This window comes from Dermatophagoides pteronyssinus, unplaced genomic scaffold (genome assembly GCF_027571235.1).
Source record: "Dermatophagoides pteronyssinus isolate colony J.1.1.1.1 unplaced genomic scaffold, Derpt_VIB-CSIC_2022.12 sq0010, whole genome shotgun sequence".
Lineage (NCBI taxonomy): Eukaryota > Metazoa > Arthropoda > Arachnida > Sarcoptiformes > Pyroglyphidae > Dermatophagoides > Dermatophagoides pteronyssinus.
Genome location: NW_027461534.1, coordinates 1248487 through 1272529, shown reverse-complemented (window position 1 = coordinate 1272529; position 24043 = coordinate 1248487). Strand labels below are relative to the sequence as shown.

At 28.4% G+C, this 24043-nt stretch overlaps 8 protein-coding genes across 8 annotated transcripts; 2 read left to right on the top strand and 6 right to left on the bottom strand.

Moving 5' to 3' along the window:
- Positions 1 to 2247: 2247 nt before the first annotated feature.
- On the bottom strand, positions 2248 to 3579 carry LOC113790525 (glutamine synthetase-like). Its single transcript, XM_027340202.2, has one exon. The coding sequence runs from the start codon at positions 3577 to 3579 to the stop codon at positions 2302 to 2304; it is 1278 nt and encodes a 425-aa protein (XP_027196003.2). The 3' UTR covers positions 2248 to 2301.
- A 253-nt stretch (positions 3580 to 3832) lies between these two features.
- Positions 3833 to 6116, top strand: LOC113790524 (leucine-rich repeat-containing protein 47-like). Its single transcript, XM_075821471.1, has 4 exons — positions 3833 to 4290; positions 4352 to 5143; positions 5210 to 5625; positions 5683 to 6116. The coding sequence occupies exons 1-4, from the start codon at positions 4002 to 4004 to the stop codon at positions 5956 to 5958; spliced, it is 1773 nt and encodes a 590-aa protein (XP_075677586.1). The 5' UTR covers positions 3833 to 4001; the 3' UTR covers positions 5959 to 6116.
- An 823-nt stretch (positions 6117 to 6939) lies between these two features.
- Positions 6940 to 13578, bottom strand: LOC113790559 (uncharacterized). Its single transcript, XM_075821472.1, has 3 exons — positions 13436 to 13578; positions 9867 to 10784; positions 6940 to 8800 (listed from the first exon to the last, which is right to left on the bottom strand). The coding sequence occupies exons 2-3, from the start codon at positions 10285 to 10287 to the stop codon at positions 8292 to 8294; spliced, it is 930 nt and encodes a 309-aa protein (XP_075677587.1). The 5' UTR covers positions 10288 to 10784; positions 13436 to 13578; the 3' UTR covers positions 6940 to 8291.
- Positions 13579 to 14319: 741 nt separating this feature from the next.
- On the bottom strand, positions 14320 to 14900 carry LOC113790596 (uncharacterized). Its single transcript, XM_075821453.1, has 3 exons — positions 14668 to 14900; positions 14415 to 14601; positions 14320 to 14334 (listed from the first exon to the last, which is right to left on the bottom strand). Exons 1-3 carry the CDS (start codon positions 14898 to 14900, stop codon positions 14320 to 14322), a joined length of 435 nt encoding a protein of 144 aa, XP_075677568.1.
- Positions 14901 to 15009: 109 nt separating this feature from the next.
- LOC113790595 (uncharacterized) lies at positions 15010 to 15810 on the bottom strand. Its single transcript, XM_075821452.1, has 3 exons — positions 15599 to 15810; positions 15067 to 15537; positions 15010 to 15022 (listed from the first exon to the last, which is right to left on the bottom strand). Exons 1-3 carry the CDS (start codon positions 15808 to 15810, stop codon positions 15010 to 15012), a joined length of 696 nt encoding a protein of 231 aa, XP_075677567.1.
- Positions 15811 to 16239: 429 nt separating this feature from the next.
- Positions 16240 to 17487, bottom strand: LOC113790532 (uncharacterized). Its single transcript, XM_027340212.2, has one exon. It carries the CDS (start codon positions 17308 to 17310, stop codon positions 16378 to 16380), a length of 933 nt encoding a protein of 310 aa, XP_027196013.2. The 5' UTR covers positions 17311 to 17487; the 3' UTR covers positions 16240 to 16377.
- A 122-nt stretch (positions 17488 to 17609) lies between these two features.
- LOC113790550 (solute carrier family 15 member 2-like) lies at positions 17610 to 20330 on the bottom strand. The gene is made up of 4 exons (XM_027340232.2): positions 19999 to 20330; positions 19340 to 19920; positions 18058 to 19275; positions 17610 to 17985 (listed from the first exon to the last, which is right to left on the bottom strand). Exons 1-4 carry the CDS (start codon positions 20153 to 20155, stop codon positions 17719 to 17721), a joined length of 2223 nt encoding a protein of 740 aa, XP_027196033.2. The 5' UTR covers positions 20156 to 20330; the 3' UTR covers positions 17610 to 17718.
- A 1464-nt stretch (positions 20331 to 21794) lies between these two features.
- On the top strand, positions 21795 to 23648 carry LOC113790573 (RCC1 and BTB domain-containing protein 1-like). The gene has a single exon (XM_027340259.2). The coding sequence runs from the start codon at positions 21863 to 21865 to the stop codon at positions 23603 to 23605; it is 1743 nt and encodes a 580-aa protein (XP_027196060.2). The 5' UTR covers positions 21795 to 21862; the 3' UTR covers positions 23606 to 23648.
- The last annotated feature ends 395 nt before the right edge of the window (positions 23649 to 24043 follow it).

Sequence of the window (24043 nt, the reverse complement as noted above, 5' to 3'; positions counted from 1 at the left end):
TTTTAACAATAATGATGATTATGATTGAAAATTATAATTAACAACAACAACAAAAAAAAATTATATTCAGTTATTGACAAAAAAGCAAATGTTGCATGCAAAATAAAAAAACTTGTTGATCATTAGTTTGTCTATTATTTTTTTTTCTTGTTTTCACTGATCGAACGTACGTACGTCCGTTTGGTTTTTCAGGTGCATTCTAATGATTTATTTGTGATTTTTTATTGACTCCTTTCTTTTTTTCGGTTCGCCATCTGATTTTGATGATTTTTTACCATCATTTATTTATTTATTCATTTTTGATGATGATGTTTTTTTCATTTACAATACAAACACGCCAAACACGTTCGTTTCCCAAATCAAAAATTATTATTTTAGTTGAATTGAAAACAAAAGTAAATCAAATGATTTGAATATTATTTAATAATTATAATAATTAAAATAAATTACTTTCAATCGATCAATCGATCAATTATTTTGTTTTAATGTTTACCTTTTGTTTTATTTTCTTCTATTAAAACAAAAAATTTTTTGGCAAAAAGGGTGGGAGAAATTTCTGATAAATTTTCTCATATTTTTAATTTTATAGGAAGTGAAAAATGTTTATAAACCAGAAAAAAATGGCTCATCCATTGGATTGTACTGAAGTTTCTAATTTTAAAAAAAACGCTGAATATGAAGAGAACGAACCAGTAAAACCAAAATTCAAATTCTTTTGTTCGATTAATTATTCGGTCATTGAACGATAATTAATTATCATCGACAAACATTGATTGCCTATCGGTCATATTCATATTTTTAAAAAGGAAAATGAATGGCAAAAAAACAAAATACAAAACAAACTAATAATTAATGATTTCAATCAATTTTATATATGAATTTTGGCTATTTTAATCATCATTAGTAACTAAAAATGACATCCGAATTATTCAATCCAATCGATTGATAAGATTGATTTTATTTTTATTTTATTTAAACGAAAAACTTTTTTTTACGGTGATAATTTGAATGATCGATATCAGATCATAATGTGAATGAAACAAAAAATAAACAAACAGAACCAAACAAAACAGTGTAAAGAAAAATAATTGGGCCGATTTTTCTCTGAAAAAATACTTTTTCGTTAAAAGAAAACAATCTAATAATGATTACATAATGATTAGATAATATTTAGCCCGATCAACAACAACAACAACAACCAAAACGAATGAATCCAAAATTGACAAAAATAAATAATGACAATTTCTCTTCAGTACAAAATGAACAATAAGCTATAGATTATATCGAAAAGAAATGTTTGTTTGTCTTCAAGGGTTTCAAACAACAACAATAATTATCATCGAGTTGATCATCATTTTAGACGTTAGATCAATTATTATTTTCGGTTTGTTGTTTATCGAGATTCATAAATAAATTTGTTTTTCTGCCTAGAAAAATATAATATCTTTTTCGTTCTATTGCCCTATTGACTTACATTTGATTTTTTCTTCTTCTTCTTCTTCCATTCTATCAATTGCTTTAGTTATTATTATTATCACCTGTGTGTGTTTGTATATTATCTATTATCATGTTATCATCGCTATACGAATGAAAGTTTGATTAAAACAAAGTTCATTGGCTTCGTTTCAATAGCAATTGTTGTTGAATTTGACCCACGCAAACACACAGAAAGTACTATGATTATCATTTTTTAATCAACACTTTTACTAATTAAAATAAATGCAACAAAAAGCTTATTAGATTCTCGAATTTGGACAAACAAACATTATTTGTTGTTTTGTATAATTCGATAATTCGAATTGCATTTTTTTGGGAGGCTTTTCCTCAACCACAAAAAAAAATTGTATTTCAATGGTAAAAGTTTTCGTTGTTGTTCGATCTGGATCAGGCAAACAGGACAAGAGCAAAAAAAACATGTTGAACAATAGTCTTAGTGATTGTAATCAAAATGGTTCATTATTGATAAATGCAACAACAATATATGAAAAGAATTGGTTTGATTTTCGTATTAAAATTATTCTTCAATTATTGATACTATGTTTTATTTGTTTTGCATTATTTATTCTTTGTACGGCACCACAAAATGATCGTCAACAACAACAGCAACAGCAGCAACAACAACAACAACAAGATGATAATGATAATTTGAATGATAATTTAAACCGACAATTATCATCATCATCATCATCATCATCATCATCGATTTTGAATTTTAATCTACAAGCAAAAGATTCTACATCAGAACGATTAAGATCAAATAATTTCATTGTTAATAACAATTGTTAAAAAATTAAAAATTTTTTAATTTTTTTCATTATCAGCTGCGGGTTGAATTTGATTTGCTGATTTCAATGGTGATACATCTTTGTTGCTAGATGATGGCTGTGATGGTTGTGATCTAGCTGGCTGCGGTTGTGGCTGTGGTTGTGTCTGTGGCGGTCGCGGTTGCGGTTGCGGTTGCGGTTGTTGCTGTCTATAATCATTAGATCGATCCGTTTCATTCAAGCAAATTGTTCGTACAATCATTTCGCAAACAACGTATGGATCCATATTTGATGCTGGTCGACGATCTTCAAGATATCCTTTACCTTCATCATATGTTTGTCGATTTATTCGTACAGATGCACCGCGATCAGCAACACCCCAACTAAATTGATCAATTGATGATGTTTCATGACGACCAGTCAATCGTCTTGCATTATCCGCACCACCACTTGGATCATATTTTACTATATGTGCACGATGACGTAATGCTAATTTTTTACATGCTGCTTCAATCACTTTAAGTCCACCCTCTGCACGCATTGCTTTTGTAGAAAAATTTGTATGACCACCGGCACCATTCCAATCACCGGGGATTGGTTTCGGATCAAATGTAACACGAACATAAAAGTCTTCAGCAACGCGATGTAAAAAAAATCTTGACATCCACATATCATCACCAATTTGTATTCCTTCACAAGGTCCAATCTGATATTCCCACTGTGATGGCATTACTTCGGCATTTTCACCTGCAATTTTCATACCGGCATACATACATGCACGATAATGTGCTTCAACAATATCACGACCATATACTTTACCCGCACCAACACCACAATAATATGGACCTTGTGGTGCTGGAAATCCACCTTGAGGCCATCCTAAAGGTGATCGATTCGATCCTTCTAATAATGAATATTCTTGTTCAATACCAAACCATGGTTCCAGTTCGGCAACTTGATCCATAACTTTTTTACACGAATGTCGTGAATTTGTTGCGCATGGAGATTTATCATATTTCATTGTTTCACATAAAACAATACGATTTTGTCCACCACGAAATGGATCCATATACATTGCTACCGGATATAGATACACATCAGAGTTACTTCCTTCCGATTGTCGAGTTGAAGAGCCATCGAAATTCCAAATAGGTAATTGATGAACACCTTGTGGAATAAAACTCAACGTTTTCGTTTTAGCACGTAAACCTTGACGACCATCAATCCAAACATATTGTACTTGTACACAATTTTGTGGCTGTTTTAATGCGAAATAACGAGCCAAAAGATTAGCATTACAGGCGTATTGATCCATAGAAGCAATTTAAAAAAAAACTATAGATTTACAGATCTCACTTTCTAAATAACAAAACAAAATAAATAAGAAAGAACAAAATTTCAGCGCTTATAATGCCTGAGTGAAGAATTCTTGAATAATTAAAAACTTTGTTGGATAAATTCATTTGCCAAAAATAACAATTAAATTCGCACGAAAAAAATTCAAAATAATATTGAATATACAATAATGTGTCACGTACTATAATGAAGGATCATAGTTGTGGACACATGGGCAAATTAATGTGTTGCAAGTTACATCGTTGAATTTTCGTTGTTAAAAAATTATCCAAATCACGATCAAAATTGAGTTTTCATTTTCATCTTCATCTTTATCGAAGTTTTTCATCGATTTGTTCTACTTATTAGAAAATTTTGAATTAAATTCATACAAGATTATCGATGGCAACTCCGAAGAAATCCTCTAACCATCATTCAAATCAAGATGAACGAGTGGAATGGGGATTATTGTTAAAGCAGAAACCACGTGAAATTGTTTTGTCTGGTGATAGAATTTCCAAGCAAATTGAAGAGGAAAATGGATTGAACGAAATCTTATTCAAGTTAAAATCATTAAATTTTTTGGAAATCACAAATACATCATCATTAACATCGATCCAAGCAAAAATTTCGAATCTCGACAATTTGACCAATCTTGTATTGCAAGGAAACAAATTGTCATCGATTCCAGGTATGTATAGTGATTTTGTGAAAAATTTATTTAAATCATTGAATTCAATATTTTTTTGTAGCCGAAATTGGGCAGCTAACTAAATTGAAATGTCTTAATCTTTCTCGTAACATGATTGAAACATTGCCTGATGAACTTTTTGAAAATCTTGTCAATCTACAAACATTGAATTTGGAACAGAATCAATTAAAATCATTGCCCGAAATGTCAAAATTATCATCATTAATCTCATTTAAGTGTGGTTCGAATCAATTGAAAGAATTTCCTGGCTCATTGTGCAGTAAAATCCGTAAAAATAAGGAATTATCGGCTCAATCATCTATTCCAATCTATGAAGGTGGGGCCGTACATTTGGCCGAATTGGATGCATCACATAATCAGATTGATGAATTACCCTATACAATCGAACGTTTGGTTGCTTTAAAAGTATTGGATCTAAGCTTTAATCAAATTACGATGATTCCAGCGGAATTGGCAAATTGTCCAAAATTGAAGGATGCCCAATTAAAAGAAAATCCGATTAAAGATCGTCGTCTTTATAAATTGATTGAACAATGTCCAACAAAAAAAGTTCTCGATTATCTTCGTACGAATGCTAGTCCAGCAAAAAAATCTAGTAAAAATAATAATGAAGATGAGGATGATGATGATGAAAAAAAGGACAATTTCAATGATTCTGATGAAAAACGAAAACCAGAATATTTTATTCGAATTCATCAAAATCAGCCGGATAAATTTTTTGTATTTGTTTCAAAATCAATTATTAATCAACGAAAAATTGTGGCTTGCATCATTCATCAATTGGATTTATCAAATTCTAAAGTTTTGAAAAAAATTCTAGCCATTCAAACAAGTAAGTCATACTAAAAAACTTGAATCGATATATTTAACAATGTTATCTTTTCATTGATGATGACAGAATTACATCAGTATGTATGTGACAATCGTCAAAAAGCAACAATTGCCACACATGATCTCGCTAAATTATTGCCATTGCCACCTACGTATGCATCAAAAACGAATGATGCTAAAACATTACAATCTGAAGCGGAACAACTACCACCACCTCAACGAGCTGTTTATTTTGATGGTCGGGTACCGACGAAAATACGTTTAGTTCCGTTAGGTCGTCCCAATGAAATGACTGCTATGGAATTATATCGTCTATTGAATGATGAAGCTGATCAGTATCGTAAGGAGAAAAAACGCAGTACTATCAGTGGAATACATAAATATATTCATTTGTTGAAGGGAAAACAATTGTATCCGGTATTATTGGATTATCGTGATAATGTTATATCATTACCACCATTAACTAATTCAGATTATTCAAAGGTAATAAAAATTTATTTATTTTTCCGAATTTTTTCAAATCAAATTTTATTCACCTAGATTGGTCCGAATACAAAATCAATGTTTATCGAAGTTACCGGTGAAAGTATACCAACATGTCGTACGGTTATGAATGAATTAATACATTCATTTTTAGTTGCAAACATTATGGATGATGATGGAGAAACAATACCATTATTCGCTAATAATGAAATGATAATTGAACCGGTTATATGTGAATTGACTGATATAGCCAGTACACAAAATGAATTATTAGTTAAATATCCGGCAAAAATTGATCTACAATTTGAAGATGTTCAAATTATCAATGAATAAATTTTATCAACGATGATCAATCAAATCAATTTTGCTTAATATCATCATTGTTCAAAAGATAAAAGTGGTGTTTTTTTTGTGTTGTATACGTGATAATTATGATTATATTGATTTTTTTTTGTTTGATGTAATAAAATCTATTTTTTTTTTTTTGTTTATTTCTTTTTGTATGTATACAACCAATATATTTTGGCATATAAACACACGCATTTATGAATGATCAGTTTGATTTTGAATGATTGATTGACGGCATAGACAGGGAAAATCCTTAAATGAAATAAATCAAACCCCAAATCAATATAGCTCTACCAAAACTACATTTACACGTTTTAAGCCTTATTTTTTTTTGGCTTATCTTTGTATACTCAAGAAAAAAAGATTGAATATAATCGTGAGCCATCAAAGTAATCATTTTGTTTTTTTTTCTTTCTCTATTATTTCAAATTTCTATTTCACATCGAAAATGTTTATTAACCAACAATAATAGTATTTCAATGGCAATATGATCATGAACATCTATCTAATTTTGATATTCTTTACCATATGACCATGAGGATAATGATAATGATTAAAAGTATTTCAAGTATTATATTTTGGATACTAATCAAACAAAATAGATGATGATGAATGAAATGATAAACTTACAATCTTTTTTTTTCTATTGAATGTTTTCGATTTCATTTTCCCATCAATTTGTATTTTTTATTTCGAAATCCTTTCTTGGATTTAGCCAAAACAGGAAATTGAACACAAAAAAAAATGAAAATAATTAAATCAAACTAAATTATTCGATCTGCGCCTGCTCAATTATTATTTTTTTTGCAAATAATCTAATTATTGGTGTTTACTTGATTGATTTTTTCCTTCATACTTCCGCTTCGTTAGATTTTTTTATCTTTCACAACCCGTTCATCATCAATCCGTATTCATAACAAAACAATATTTTGGATCAATAAATTGAGGGGAAAATAGCAACCATAATTGAATGTTTGGAAAAAGAGCAAAAATTCCAATTAATTTAATTATAGAAAAAAAAATGAATAACAAATAGAACGAATTGATGTTCAAATATGTGTTTAGGTGTGTTTGTGTGTGTGAGAGAGAGAGAGTAAGACATGATGATGAATTAATTTTGTTATTATAAATGTCATGGTTACTATGATTAAGAATAATATTACAGATAATGTTATTATTATCAAATTTTTTTAAAAAAAAGTTTCATTTTCTTTTTTCATACAACAACAACGACAAAAAAAGCTGCAGAATATCATCAATACACATATTTTACATTGGTAGGGAGTAATTGCCATCTGAATATTATGTTTTCAAAGAAATTTATCTGTGTTGAATGTGTATCAAGATAGAAAGAAATGTAATCCATGTATGTAGGTGTATGGGTGTTTGTGTGTTTATAAAATGAAATGAATCAATATATAATTTATATATGACTAGTGATGTGTGTTTCATCGGGATATTCTGTTTTATCATATTTGATTGAAAATAAAATTAAAAACAATTAAAATTATAAAATAATGAAAAATAAAATAATGTTGACAAATCATTCATTCATTCACATTACATCTAATTAACCACCCCATTTTCCATAGAATTGAACAAATTAAAAAAAAACAAACAAATTATTAAATTGAGCTGAAATTATTGAATTATTTGTTGTTTAGGCCAGAATATTGAATATTAATCAAAAACTATATATAGATCTATAATTATAGAGGTTTTTTTTGTTGTAAAAAATTTTATCATTCTAAAAAATAGAGAATTATCTGTTATTAGCACGTTATATCGGTTTATTATGTGTATATTATTGCACGAATAATTTTCGTAATATATTCGTGTTGAAAATTGAATCATACAAATATCAAATGTGATTGATTGCAGAGTTATTGTTGATTGAAAATCTTTTTTGCTACATTTTTCAATCATGAGTAATTGATTCTGATTTTGTAAGTTTTTTCGAAAAAAAAATTTTGGACTTGTTGATATATATTGTTGAATAAAAACAAGAATCAACGAATGTTGGTTGTTTGTTTTGATTGTTGTTTTCGTTGTTGTTGTTGTTTTTGGACTTTTGTGTGATTTTCATCGAAATTTATCATCAATGAAATGTACGTGTTGATTATGATGGATGGAGATGTAAAAAAAATGAATGAGGCAGCATTATATTTATTTTTCATTTTATTTTCTTATGATGATGATGATTATCATTCGGGAAAAAATGGACCAAAAATAAACAGTTTGATTGATTTGTTTATGTTTTTTTTCATTAATTTTTCTTTTTGTATGTTTGTTGATGTTGATTTTCAATTTCTTCTTGTTTATCCACGACGTAACACATAGCTCATATCATCATCAATATATTTAAAATCTTTAATTTTATCATCAAAATCCGTACGTTTTTGTGGTGAATATAAACCATTTTTATGATGATATAATGGTACATTTGGATCATCAATTTCATCATCATCATCGGACATTTTCATCATACGATCATTTTCGGATGTACCATTTGTTTTTGTTAGACCATTCTGTTGTTGTCGTCGTCGTTCACATTTGACCAGACTGAATAATAAAATTAATAATAATGATAATAATGCATATAGGCAAACTAATGCAATTATTCCAATAAATAATGGCCAACCATCGGTTAATATTAAACCAGATTTATAAATAATAGCAAATATGATTAATGCTAATGCTAATCCCAAATAAACAATAGCCATTGTAATGATTGGACAAAGCCATAAACGGCAAACAGAAATCAATGTGATCAATGTTAATATGAATGGTAGAATTGATGCCATGCCCATATACCAGAATGAATCACCTATTAAATTTCAACAGCAAAAAAAATGATAAATTAAAAAACGATTAGATAATGAAATGATCAATAAGATATTGGTGAGCAAAAGACCATCACGAATCAATTAAAAGTGAGAAATAATGCCAAAAATGAGCACCTATCCATCTATCTATCGTAAGTCTGGAGCCAAAAGTAAATAGATCGATCAAAAGATATTGATTCTAAGGAGAAACATTCATCTTGAACAAAACAAACAAACAAAAACTTTTCTTCCATTTTGTTTGTTTCTTCTATTTGATTTAATATTCAAATAAAGAAAATAATCGATCGATTTTTTATCTTTTTTTTGATTGTTTTGTAAATACGAGAAAATCTATCCTGTTGTGTTTTTTAGTTAGTCCATATAAAATTCATATCCATAATTCATTTTTGTCATGGCACCAACATCATCTTATTTTACCATTATCATCATGACAAAAAACATTTGATGATGATGTTTGAAATGATTGGCGTTGGCGGAAAACCAGCCATCATCAACGGACATGAAGGTTTCATTTGTTTTCTCTCTCTTTTGTATTCTTTGTCAATCGCCGAATATGATGGATGGATGGAAAGAAAAAAAACAAAAACAAAATTTCCAAATCATACTGATCATATATACCACACACATTTTCAAAAATGCACAAAAAAAATTAAAAAATTTCAAAAACAAAACAAAAATTTATTCAAACGACAAACATTCATAAATGATAAAATGAAGAATATGGCGACCATATGTATTTTGAACGTCAAATATTTTCTTTTTCGGCATTTTTTTTCGTCTCGTTTTAAATAAATTATTTAAAGCAAACATCATCATTCAAAAAAAAATCAAAAATAAACTTGTTGAAAAATAAATTTAAACATTCCCTCACTCTCGTTGTTTCAAAATTAACTAAACTAAAAAAAATTTGAAAAATTTCTTCTTAACAAACAAACAAAAAAAACTAACTAAACATTCAGATAGATTTGAATGGAATTTCGTGACGATAAAAAAAACATGAAGAAAATGAAAAAGTTTATTCGTAGGATTATGATTTGCAATACTTACGAAGACAATTTTTAAATTGTACATTATTCATTGAATCAAAGGGCATTTGTGGTGGAATATATGGACATTGATCTAAAAGAATTGAACTTTGTACAATCCATTCATTCCATGGACAATTTCGTCGATAAAATGTTGTGACCAATTTTTCTTCAAACGATTCGGTTGCTGTTGTTTGTTGTTGATAATTCGATCTTTTTTTTAATAATCGTTTGATCAATGAATGACTTTCACTTTGTGAACTTAAAAATTGATCATCCTCATTAATATTACGTTGTGGCCGTAGACCAACAATTTGTTCTGTAGAATAATAAACACCTAAATATATGGTAATTATAGCACCAAAACCAATTACACATATACATAATAGACCAATTAATGTCCCTTGTAGACAATAATGACGTTGACTACGATTAATACACATTTTTATTGATGTTATCGATGATAATTAATGATTTCAATAAAAAAAATTCCACAACAACAATCAAAAGAAAATATCAAAATATTCATCAAACAGAATATCAACAAATGGATTCCGTTGTTGTTATTGTTGTTTATTCGTTTCACAAACGATTTTAATCTTGTTCAATGTTGTTGTTATTTTCTTCGTAGTTGTGGCACCTTCACCCACTAACCTAACTTGGCTTTTTAATTTTTTTTCTTTTTTTTTTGCTCACTTGTTGAACACTCGTGAAGTATACACTAATACAAACGCAAAAGATACAGAGAGATATTAGTGAGGAAGAGAGAAAGAAGAAAAAAAAGACTTGGTAAGAATATACACAATCAATCAACCAATTCAAAACTTTGTTGATAGTTTGTTGTCGGAATGAATGAATGAATGAATTAGTTGGATTCACTATAGTTGTTCGTATACGATATTTTTTTTGGTTTCCTATCACTCAATAGTGGTGGTAGTTTCTTTTGCGATGATAGTAGTGGTGATGAATAATAGTGTTGAAGTTGATGGTGGTAATCATTCGAATTCGTAAAAAAAGTATATGAAAAAAGAAAAGGAAAAAAAGGTTAGATCATCTTCGAAGGAAACAAGAAAGAGAAAGACACTTGAACCCGAAAAGGAAAGAAAATATTAAGTGAAGTTAACTTTCACTATATAAACAACGAACTGAAAACTAAAAATGTAACCAAATTGATGTTTAAAATCTGGATATACATTCGTTTGATTTAGGGTAGGGCCCTCATCATGTCAATAATAGGGTAAGTGTAATGATGTTTCGAAATAATGAAAATGAAAAATATTTCATAAAAAAAACATCATTATCAATTCGAACAACAAACAAAAAAAAATGGCAGAAAATTTCATCATTATCATCAAACAAAATGAATGGCTAAATCATTATCATTGTGTTTGGTAGTGGTAGAAAGGAAATATTATCAACAACAACAACAACAAATGAATAGTTTTCATCATACAGACAGAAACAAACAGAAAAAAACAATCTTATGGGCGAATGATAGATGTTGACGAGAAAAAAAAAATAAAAATAAAAAAGAGTCTTGTTTGTTTGTATCCTTGGTCTGGGAATAATGTATGGATGTTCTTCGTCGTCTTCGTCTTCGTTGTTGTTGTTGTCGAGCTTTTTCTCGTTTAATATCGATTCTAATTCAACGGAAAAAGAGAGAGAGGGAGATGTAAATGCAATCGAGAGAAAAAAAAACCAGATTCGGAAAATTTTTCGTCAATTTAATTATTTGGCATCAAGTATTATCTTGGTGGTGGCAGTTGTTTGTTTGTTTGTTTTTTTTCAATAGACTTTGGTTGGGAGGAGAAAATGGTTATATTTTTGTTTTTCTCAAAATTGATTTTTGTAATCTCCGGTTTTACAGTTATGACAACAACAACAACAAAAAATCATTACACACATGTTCAGTTTGGTCGATTAATTTTTTGTTGTTTCATTATCAAACAAATTGAATTGATGGTAGGATGAAATTTCAAAAACATCAATTTTCGATCAATAATAATTTCGATTCAATTAAAGAAAAAAAAATACAGCTATTAAATATGTCATTTTATTGTTATGGCAGGTTAGGTTAGACAGGTGATGAATCTATTGATTATGACAATGGTTTTTTTAAAAAATAAATGATGCTACAGGTGTCTTTTTTGATCATCATCATCATGTTGCATCATAACTGAATTACGATCATAATGGAATCGAAAAATAAAAAATATTCACCAATATTAACATGATCAATATTAATGGAAAGAGGGAAAAAAAGATCGTCACTCGTTCAATATGTAAATTCTTCATTTTTTACAAACATCATGATGATCATGCAACAAATTACCATTAGTTAATATTCATGGCACATGCAATACGATTTTGACCGAAAAAAAACATATTTAATGAATGATTTATTTGAAAAAAAATCCATTAGAGATCAATTAATTGAATTAATCAATTGAAATGATTTCATTTTTTGTTTTGTTTTTTTATTTCTTTTGGGCATCATAATTCAATTTTGTGTTTACCCCGATCGAAAAATATATAATAAAATAAAATAAAATCCACCATCATGATGATTATGATAATTTAATTCTATCGTTGTCCTACCAGCATCCATCATTATCATCATCATCGTCGTCGTCGTCAACCTCGTTATGGTTTACGATAATGCATAATTTTTTTTTGCATTGCATTTATATGATGATGATGATGATGATGAATATTTACGTCGTATGTTGGTCGTCGGGCTGGTTTTCTTCTTTTTTTTTGACTGTTATTTCGATTAACCTAATTATTATTATTACCATATCATGATGTATGATGAAAAACAAGAACATCAAGAGTGATACAATTGATGATAGAAAAAGAGAAAAAACGATGTCAACAACGTTATATCGTCGATTTTGGTTGTCGTTTTTCATTCAGAATGCTATATGATGATGATGATGATTTTTTGTTTTTTCTAATCATCATTTCATTGGTTTGATATGATCGTAACTTAGCAATAATATACGGTAAAATCATTTGAAACCAAAAAAAGGGGAAATGATTTTTTTGTTTTGGTTTTGATTTTGTTTTTGTTCAATTGAAAAAAAACAAACAAACAAACAAACAAACAAAAATCTTAAATCTTATTCAACATTGCGTATCGAATTAATTGATTTTGAGTTTTTTTCTAATATTTCTTATACTCAGTATTTGTTTTGTCTGAATCGTTGAAGATGAAGACGACGACAAGCAATATTGCGATAACATAGGACATTTGAGGGAATGTTTAGATTGAAATTTTTTTTAAATTGATGAATTGATTGGCATGATTGTTTGAAATAATTTTAAATTTTTTTGTTGTTGTTGTTCATAAAATTAAAAAATTTGAACTAGTTATGTCAAAAGAAGAAAAAAAATTCTAATGATAAATGTGTTGTGGATTGTGTGGGTGGTTATTGAATTATTATACTGTGCGATGGGAAAAACAAAAAAAAATTTTGGCAATTATCGAAATTGAATCCACGGAATAAAAACCCGGAATAATTGTCATTTCGATGAAATAAAATCAATCAAACGAAATGAAAACGAGAAAAAAACAACAAATATAAATACCTTGATGTAATTTGATGATGGAAAAAAGTATCAAATAATAAAATCAATCAAATTAAATCTGTGATCGATTGAGGTGACAAAACAAAAAACAAAAAAGAAAATTAAAATAATGATTCATGCATCATGAAAATATCATAGAAAAAAAGGAAAAAAGGAAAATATAAAACAAAGCATAAATGCACATAATTTCTTAAATTTGATCAGACTGCAGTAGTAAAATTGTTCCAAAATTATACCACCACTAAAAATTTTTGTTCAATTCCATCATCATCATCATCATCAACATTGTCGACAACATCATCATCGAGAAGTGGTATTTGTTACCAAAAAAATAAAAAATAAATTCCCATCCAAATTGCTATATACCGAAATTATATCATATTCAACCGGAGAGAAAAAAACGAATCAAGAATTAGACTCGCCGCATGAATATATATGATATGCATGTGTGTTGTTCATAAAAAAACAACGTACAAACTAATATAACCAATATATTTTTTGGCCGAGTTCATTCATAAATGTTAACATCATCCATTGATCCTGGATCTTAAATTTAATAATGGATTCTAATGATACAATTTACACACACACACATACATTATTACACTTTATCGCCATCTAGTTTTGTTGAATTGATCTAAAAAAAAATGTTTTATTCAATTTGAAAAAAAAATTATCATTAAAACATTTTTTATCGTTTAATAAATTTTCGTTTTCGTCGATATTTATCTTTTGTTTTAAGGATGATTTGTCGTTTTCGATATCTGATTGAATTATCGATGTATATTTCTCGATTTTGTTGTTGTTGATATTCCAATTGTTCTTGTTGAGCAGCATATTCCTCTTCGAATGGAATCTCAATGATTGTAAATAAAGATTGTGGATTAATCGAATGTCAGCTATTTGAATTTTCCATTTTGAATTTGGAATAAATTAATTCAAATATGAACGATACGGAAGAGATAACTATGCCGATTACAAACAAATACATAAATGTTACTATAGTTTGTCCGGATAGTATTCTTGTTTTGGGAAGTTTTTTATAATTCAAAACTTTTTCTTCATTGTGATTAACAAGTTCATCTTCGGCTCGTGCACGTAAATGATTTAAAAATAATCGACGATCCATAAATTTTAATAGACCATAATAAGATAATGATTTGAATCTATTCAAACATAATATAAAAAACAAATTAAATTTAGTTAATAATCAACAATAACAATAAACTTACAGTCGTGATAATCGTATACGATTATCATTATCAATTGTTGAACGCATTGCATATGTTCCTAATGTTGGAATCATTGAATCTTTTGAAACATGAAATCCAGTAGATGGATAATATTCTTTTAATGATAATGCACGATTTTTATTGATAATTAATACATAATCATCTTCGATAAGTTTATCCAACATTTCAACACTGATTATATCGATATGTGTATAATATTCTGCACGATTCATTAACATTGGAAATGATTTTTGAAAAAAATATTCAGTCGATGAATTTGGTTCAAGCATAATACGATAGGATTTTGGTATTTTAAATAAATCTTCAAAATGATTAATCTTTTTATATTGTTTTGCTAACAATATAGCAGTAAAATCATTTGAAAATAAATGTCTTAACAGAAATGATCCAATAAGCCAACATATTAATGAACATGACATTGATGATGATGATAATAATAATCGTTGATCAGATTGTCCAATTAATAATGAAAATAAATTGATATAATTTGTGATAATATTCATAAACCATAATTTTCGACCATTTTTTAGAATATTGATAAAACAATTTAATGCACCAAGAATCAAGAAAGATAATGCAATCAACATCCAGATGAGTAAACTAAAACATTCAAATATTCGAAATGGATTATCATGAAATTTTGGTAATTTTGTGAAACTAAAAATTGAAATCAATTCTTTGTTTGGCATCAGATAAGTTTGATCAATAATCTGTTCACGACCGTTGACCATAGCAAATATATGGCCAATTAAATCAGATTCATTTCGTTCAAATTGTCGTAAGATTCCTGTCCAACTACCATTGATTAAACGACCACCATAATCTTCGTTGGATCTAATAAAATTTATACTTTGATTTCAAATAGAATCTTAATTTGATTAACAAACAAAAAAATCGAATTAAATCATACCTGCATTGAAGATATTTTAATATAATCAAAAATAATTGATTATTCGATGAACAGATCATCGTTTTGTTTGTATGAATATTTTCAAATACTTCACTATAGAAAAGTCCAATATTTATATGACATTTTGATTGATCAGGATCATTATTTGGATAAAATGTTTTACCATTGATCCAATCAATACAATATGAATCTAATGTAATTGATTCATTCATTGATAAACATATAATCGAATTGATATGAATATGATGCAAAATTTTTGTGTTTCTAATAATTTTTTTTTGTCAATTACTTGTAAAAACACAATATATTTTCAAATGAATTTGCTTTTTCACAATGAAAAAATGGTTTAGTTTTGAGAAATTTTGGTTGGCGATTTATTTGCGGCATATTTTTTGGGAATATTTTTGATTATTATTTATTATTATCATTATTATTATTTTTTTGACCTGGTTATAATTGCTGACCTTGTCTATTGTTATCATTATTATTAATTTATAAAGAATAAGATTCCATTTTGATTTGATCAATATTATCTAGGATTAACAAATAAAACATAATAATAAAAGCATGAATGATTGATTGATTGATTAATAGATTGAATGATAAAATGAATTTGATTCAATGTAAATTACAGACAAATCAATTGATTGTGAATTCCATTTTTATTGTTATTATTCGGATAAATTTAGAAAGAAAAGAGAATTTTGTTTTCTTCTTTTCAGTTATAAGCAAAAAAAAATTATTCATTTAAAATCAATCGATAAATCAATAATCATTAATCAAGAAAATTGTAGAAATGATGAAGGATCTAAATGTTGTAATTGATTGGTCATCGATTGATTTGATTGACTACCCTGACTTGGTTGACGTCGATGACCAAATCGATTTGTTGTCAATGATGTTTGTGATGACATTAAATTATCCACATTCGATATTGATTGTGATTCTATATCGACATTCATTGTCATCGGATTATCATTGTTGTCGGTTGTGGGCCAGTTGTTTTCCTTGATAGTTTCGATTGTGGACAAATTTGTTCGCGATGGTTTTGGAGGTGGCATTTGTGGTGGTTCCGGTTGTTCAATCGAATTATGAAAATGTATTTCAGTCATTGATGATTGATTTCCATTATTATTATCATTATTATTACCATCATCATTATTATTGTTAAAATTTTGAAATGTATTGGAAAATAATGATTGAATACGTCCGGAAAACATTGAATCATCCCATGATTTTAATTGATTAAGATATTCTTGTTGTATACATTTTCCACGACAATCATAACCATGTTGACGAAGTTGACATTGATCAATAGTACGATAATAATAGCCAAGTATAAAAAATTGAAATGTTGCCATGAATAGTAGTATGAAACAGAAAAAATTTTCACGAATTCCCGGATGAAATAAACCGATGAAAAATAATATAAACGATATAATACCGTTTATAATTAAACAATGTGAATAATGACGACACATTGCAATGAATGTTGAAAATGATAAAATACCAACGGATATATAGAATAATACGGCAGTGGATGCAAAAACACTCCATGAATTTCGATAATCACCCCATTCTGTTTTATCCAAACTGATCCAAAAACCAAAAAATGAATTCACAAATAAACAAAAAACATTAACCAATGTTGATATTTTAAGTATATAATCTAATTTGGTATCTTCAGAATTAAATAGACCGGTGTTGAACATGATTTTTGTCGCTGTTGTTATTGTTGTTGTTGTTGTTGAGGTTTTCTTTTTAATTGTTAATCATCAATTACAGATTCCGTTTTACAAAAGACATTGACAATATTGATCTGAATGTCAATCTGATCGATTGGTTTTCGCACATTATGTATGATATGGAACACCCACGCATTATTATTGGATTGATCGAAAACATTGTCGATTATGAATTGAGAGGAGTTTCTTTTCAATCAACAACAAAATTGATTCATTGTTATCAGAACAAATAGCGTAATCAAAGCAAAAAAAAGAACAATCGATAATTTTGATATTAATCTGTTTATGATATTTATTTAAAAGCCAAAAGGAAATAAAAAGTATTTTGTTGTATAATACAAATTTTTGTTATTGAAAAATATAAAATTTTAAATTCTACATTCTACTACCACTAGTCCATGTAGCATTATGATCATATTCATTTTCATCCAAAATAACCGGATTTAATTTAGGTAATTCACCTTCAGCTGAAACCATTGACCATACTCTTGAACGATGTCCATTTGCATTATCATCAAATGGTTCAGAATCATAATGTTGTGTGGTATTTTTACCTTGATATGGTACATAGAAATAAGCCTGTACGGCAAATATAATAATATCAACCAACATAAGTATGGCAAAAAAGAAAAATTCCATCGACTATTTTAAAAAGTTGAAATCAAAAAAAAAATTATAAAATTTTGTTTTAAAAAAATCATTCCTAATACTAACTTGTTTTGGAAATAATTGAACATCAGCAATAATTGCTACCAATAGATTACCGATAGTAACATTTAATAGCCAAGCAGCTTGTATAACAGATTTCATTGATTTCGGTGCTTGTGAATAGGAAAATTCTAATCCAGTTACAGAGAACATAATTTCAGCTGCCGTAATCAATACATATTGAATTATTTGCCATAATACAGATATTTTATTTGATTCGATCAATTGAATTAGTTGAAAATTTATTTTATCTGCATGTTCCATATCACCGGTGATCAATTGAACATATGCTGTACCTTGACCAAGTTTATAATTGCTTCGTGCTTCACCTACACTCATCGATGATGATTTTCCTTTCACTTCTATTTCGAATGTTTTTAGTTTACCAATCGTATTGATAGTGAAATTTTGAATTATCGAATCAATAATGACATCATCATTTGTATCGGTGGATGAAAATGTTTCATTGTGAAAATTTTTCAAATTAAATATTGTAAACATTTGCGCACCACTACCAATTGGTTTACTTAGAACATTATCCATCACAAATATCAATGGTGATTGATTGTTTTTTTCCAAATATATTACCAATGTTTTATCATTTTTTAACGTAATATTTTTATCATAGGGAACAATAAATTTATCATTTAGTTTTACTCTTGGAATACTGGCATATATTTTCAATGGATTTTGTTCAAATTCAATGTTTGAATTAAATTCATCAAAAATTGACATGTTCATTATTTTAGAATTTTCTGTGATCAACATTAAATGATTTGTACCTTGAGCCATTGTTGGTGGTAATTCTTTTTCAATTTGTGTTTGTAAAATACCACAAGCGGCAAATGAAAGACTAGCAAATATACCACCAATAACCATACGACGTAATGGTTTATTCAAACCGATACGATTAAATATTGGATAGATAACATTTTCAAAAAAAGGTATAAATGCAACAATCAATATTGGATTGATAACCTGGATTTGATCCGGTTTGATTGTATAGAAACCAAAATCACCATTTAATCGTATTGCTTGTAATGTCCATCTTGATGATTGTTGATCAAATAATGCCCAAAAAATTGGTAATGAAATATAAAGAAATAGAATACGCATTAATGTTTTTACTTCAAGTATTGTTTGATGATTATGATAAAGATCGGCATGATCAAGCCAATGCTCACGTTTCGGTGCCATTGATGAAAATTTTCCCGACAATGCATGCTGTAGAAGGAAAAATTTCCATATAATCAAAAATGCAATGAAATAAAAAATAATGTAAACATACATAAACACATTTACCGACGGTAAGAATAACATTTTGTTTTTGTGGCGGTACAACACGATAACCATACCAAAAACGTCCGATTACAAAAAATGCCAATGAAACAATCATAAGTATAGCAGGTATACCGAATGCTAATGGATAACAATCTGAACGACCTAAACAGCCAACATCTTCACGTAGAATTGGTGTTAAAAATGTTGAAATTAAACTACCACTATTGATAGCGATATAAAAGAATGAAAAAAATCGTTGTAATTGTTGCTCTTGACCACGAATAAATTGATCGCCACCAAATGCAGCAACACATGGTTTAATACCACCGGTACCGATTGCAATCAATGCCAATCCAAGCATTGAAAATAGAGTCGAACCACCGATCGAAGAAAGGGCAATAACAATACTACCGGCTACATATAAACATGATATAATCAATATGGTCCAATATTTTCCTAAAAATGAATCGGCCAATACAGCACCAGCTAATGGAGTAAAATAACAAGCCATTGCAAACACATGGAATGCCATTGTTGCTGAATTCTCTCCATAACTTAATCGATTCATTAGATATAAGATGAGAATCGCTATAATAATCATAATCAAATAAAACAAAGAATTTTGAAATATTAAATTTTAAATCATGAAAAAAAAATTAAAATTACTTCTCATTCCATAAAAGGAGAATCGTTCACAGAATTCATTTCCAATGATAAAAATAACCGATTTCGGATATGGGATCGGTGGTTTTTTAACCAAATCTTTATCATCGAAATTTGAATCCGAATCTTCGGGTGATATTTCATTATTATTCTTGTCCATGATGATAATTTTTTTTTTTGAAAAAATCAATTAATTAATTTATAAAAATCGATAAATCAAAACAGCAAACCACAAGTTCTATCCATCCACATTTAAAACACAAGACTAATAAGTTTTGATTGAATTGACTAGATGTGCCAAGACAATTATCAACCAAATATTATAATGTCATTACATCGATAAAACGATTGATGAAATCCGTTTTATTTGGAAAAAATTGGATCGATTAATAGAAAAAAATGTCTGTACATAGAAAACATCTCGACATCATTTTTCATCATTATCATTTTTTCCAATCAAGTTGGTCTTCTTAAAAAACAATTGTAATAGCATCATCATCAATATAAATGTGATTTTAAAAATCTCAACAAAAATTTTGGTTTTTTATTCTTATTCATTATTGTTTTATCTTAGCTAAATATTTATACATTTAACGACGTTTGTTAATGATAAATCAACAATTTACAACAAAAATAATAAAAAATCCATGTCATGTGGCCAGTTGTTTAAGAAAAAAAAATGTTCTCATGCAATTCCATTGATGGAATGTGCAAATCGATTGGAAAAAAGATTAAATGTACAATGGATTTTGATCTATTTACGCTAACGTTATGACGTTATAACACTAAAAAATGATTATCTCTTCAGATTAATTCTATTAAGAGATTCAAAGAAAAAAAAACAGATGATGACATTGACATTGAATTTTATTTAATGTCATATGACACAATTTATAATTAATTGATCGATTAATCAATCAATGGATCTAATCAATAATCAAATGTATTGGAAAAATCTTGTTAATGTGTGTGTGTGAGCGTGTTTCAAGTATTGATTGCGATCTTCATCGAAAAAAAAAATTGTTTTTCAATCGATTGATTAGAAAAATCTTAAACATTTTTTTCCACCATTTATCGCTTTCTCTTTCCGAGAATATTTTTGTTAATTAATAAATGAATGTGCACCGAAAAAAAGAAAATCTCAATTTTCAACAGAATTTTAAGTTCGGATAAAAGATGGCGTTGACAATACTTTTTCGCATTCGTTTTTGATTGGAAAAAAACTAGTTTTCCTATTATTTCCATGGGTCAAATATCCTGGTTTTTAACAATTGTTAACCAGTTTGTTTTTTACGGTTCAGGAAAATAAAACTACACCCACGCAGTGATGTGCAAAAATAATTGACTGATCATCGGGTTCAAAATTCATTCGGATTGAAATAAATACGTACCTGGATTGTACGATAATCTGAATCATAATTTCGATTCGAAAAAAGTCGATGTCGTTCACACATTTTTTGTTTTGTTTTGTTTATTGATTTTGGAATAAAATGAGTGGGTGAACATAGAATGTTGAACTTTGGTAATTCGATTCCAGCATTTTATCCTAACCTTATCGGAATGGATCCGGTTTTGTTTCCAGATGAATCTAGTTTCTCTTCAATCTTTAGTATTGATGATAAAAAAAATTGATTCAATTTTTTCTATGAAAACGGATTCATTCAGTATTTTTGATGCGCATTTTATCAAAGTTAATTTCATTTTATCAACAAGAAAAAATATATATCAATAAGAAGATCATTTTATCAATAAATATTGTTTTGTTATTTCCAGATATCATTTAAATGTGTGTTTGAGTGTGTTAGTGTATGAAAAATTAACTATCATACTTTTTCGATATCTTTTATTTAATGATAAATAATAAGTGATGATGATGATTGTAGTCAAGGATCCACGTCATAATCAATCATTATTGAATTGGCCAATATTGCATCGATTAGAACATTCATTTCTTCATCAAATTCGATCATTTTTAGTGTTTGGTGATCGTGGTACAGAAGTATTAATTATAACTGTCAACGATTTCATCTATACATTTGGTGAGAATAAATGGCCATCATTACCATTAGGACATCGTGATCGAATTGAAAGACCTGAAGAAATTGTTGAATTAAGAAAACAAAAAATTATCGATATTGTTTATGGACAACGACATGTTATGGCTCGTACAGAAGTAGGTGAAATCTACAGCTGGGGTGATAATCGTTTTGGCCAATTGGGTAATAATACATTTTTTGAATCATTGAAACCAATTCTAGTTGGTAATCACATACAATCATTGGCTTGTGGTTCATATCATACGCTTGCATTAACAATCACCGGACAAGTATTTGCATGGGGACGAAATAATTATGGTCAAATTGGAATCGGTTCTAATCATGATCAATTGATACCGGTCAAAGTTTCAGCATTGGATAACGAAAATATTCGTCTAGTTAAATGTGGAAGTTCACATTCATTTGCGTTGACCGATAATGGCAAGCTTTATGCTTGGGGTGGAAATTCTTTCGGTCAATTAGGACTTGGTAATTGCATTCATCAAACAATGCCTACAATTGTTAAATTTTCCGTAGATGTACCCGTAAAATCTGTTGCTTGTGGTGAATATCATACATTAATACTGATGATAACCGGTGAAATATATAGCTGTGGTCGTAATGATCAATGGCAATTAGGATGTACACAAATATCAAGTAGTGAAGGATCATTAGTACCGGTACGAATATCGTGTCAGGATCGTTTCGAATCAATTGCATCACATTTTGCAACAAATTTTTCAGCAGCTATTTCAACATCAGGATATTGTTATGTTTGGGGTGATTGTATACAACCGGGTGAACAACAACAACAACAATTTACATCAACGGATATTGTTGAACGATCATCGCCAATTCGAGAACCACGACAAACACCATTGATTTCAATGGCAGAAGCTTTTGTACATTATTGCCGTAAACGTGTTACACCGTTTTTATTTGATTTGGCTTATGAAGAACGTATAAGAATGCGTACGGTTGGTTCACGTCTAGTCGAACGATTACGGCAATCATTTAATGATCCAGCTACATCTGATCTAGAATTCATAATCGATGGTCAATCAATTTATGTTCATCAATGGTTTCTACAATTGTCCAGTACTTATTTAGATCGAATGCTTTCCGGAGAATGGATGGAAACAATATCAACGAATGAAAATGATTCGAAAAATGTTAATGATAATGGAAAAATTCGAAAAAAAATTCAATTACGTACTTATTCCTATGAAGTATTTTATGCCTATTTTCGTTATCTTTATACCGATATATTAGAATTTCCCGAAACAACATCATCATCGGAACAAACTTTAATTGAATTATTAGATTTAGCCAATTGTTATCTGGATTTAGAATTGAAACAAAAATGTATCAATATGATGAGACATAATCTATGTGTTGCAAATTGTTGTGATTATTATCAACTAGCAATACGATATCAATTAGTTGATTTTGAAAAAGAAATTATTATTTATGCTTATAGTAAAATTTTTGAAATTTGTCGATCAGTCGGATTCAAATCAATGTCTGGTGATCTATGTAAAGCATTATTAGTGGCTATTAGTGAAATGGCTTGAAAAAAATCTATTTGATAATAAATTTTGATTAATTGAATAATAATATTAATATTTTTTTTCATAAATTTAAATAAATAAACAAACAAAAAACAAAAAATTAATTCGATGATGACGTAGTCGTCTACATTAAATGGTGAGACATCAATATTTTCCAAAGATCGCCATGATCGTTTTGTTTTTCTCCCTGTAATATATGTTGGCGTTTAATCAAGAATCTTGATTTAATTCGGAATTCATACACGGAACATTTGTCTTTCAAATCGGTCGGAAAAATTCATCAAAGTTTTTTTTGTTTACAACGAACAAGAAAAAAGAATAGGAATCATCAGAATAAAAATGATGATGCCAGCATGATTGGCAGATGAAATCAAGCAAAAGAAGGAGAAAAAAATCTATCAATTTCGTTCAATCATCAATGCCATTAATTTTTCTTTTGAT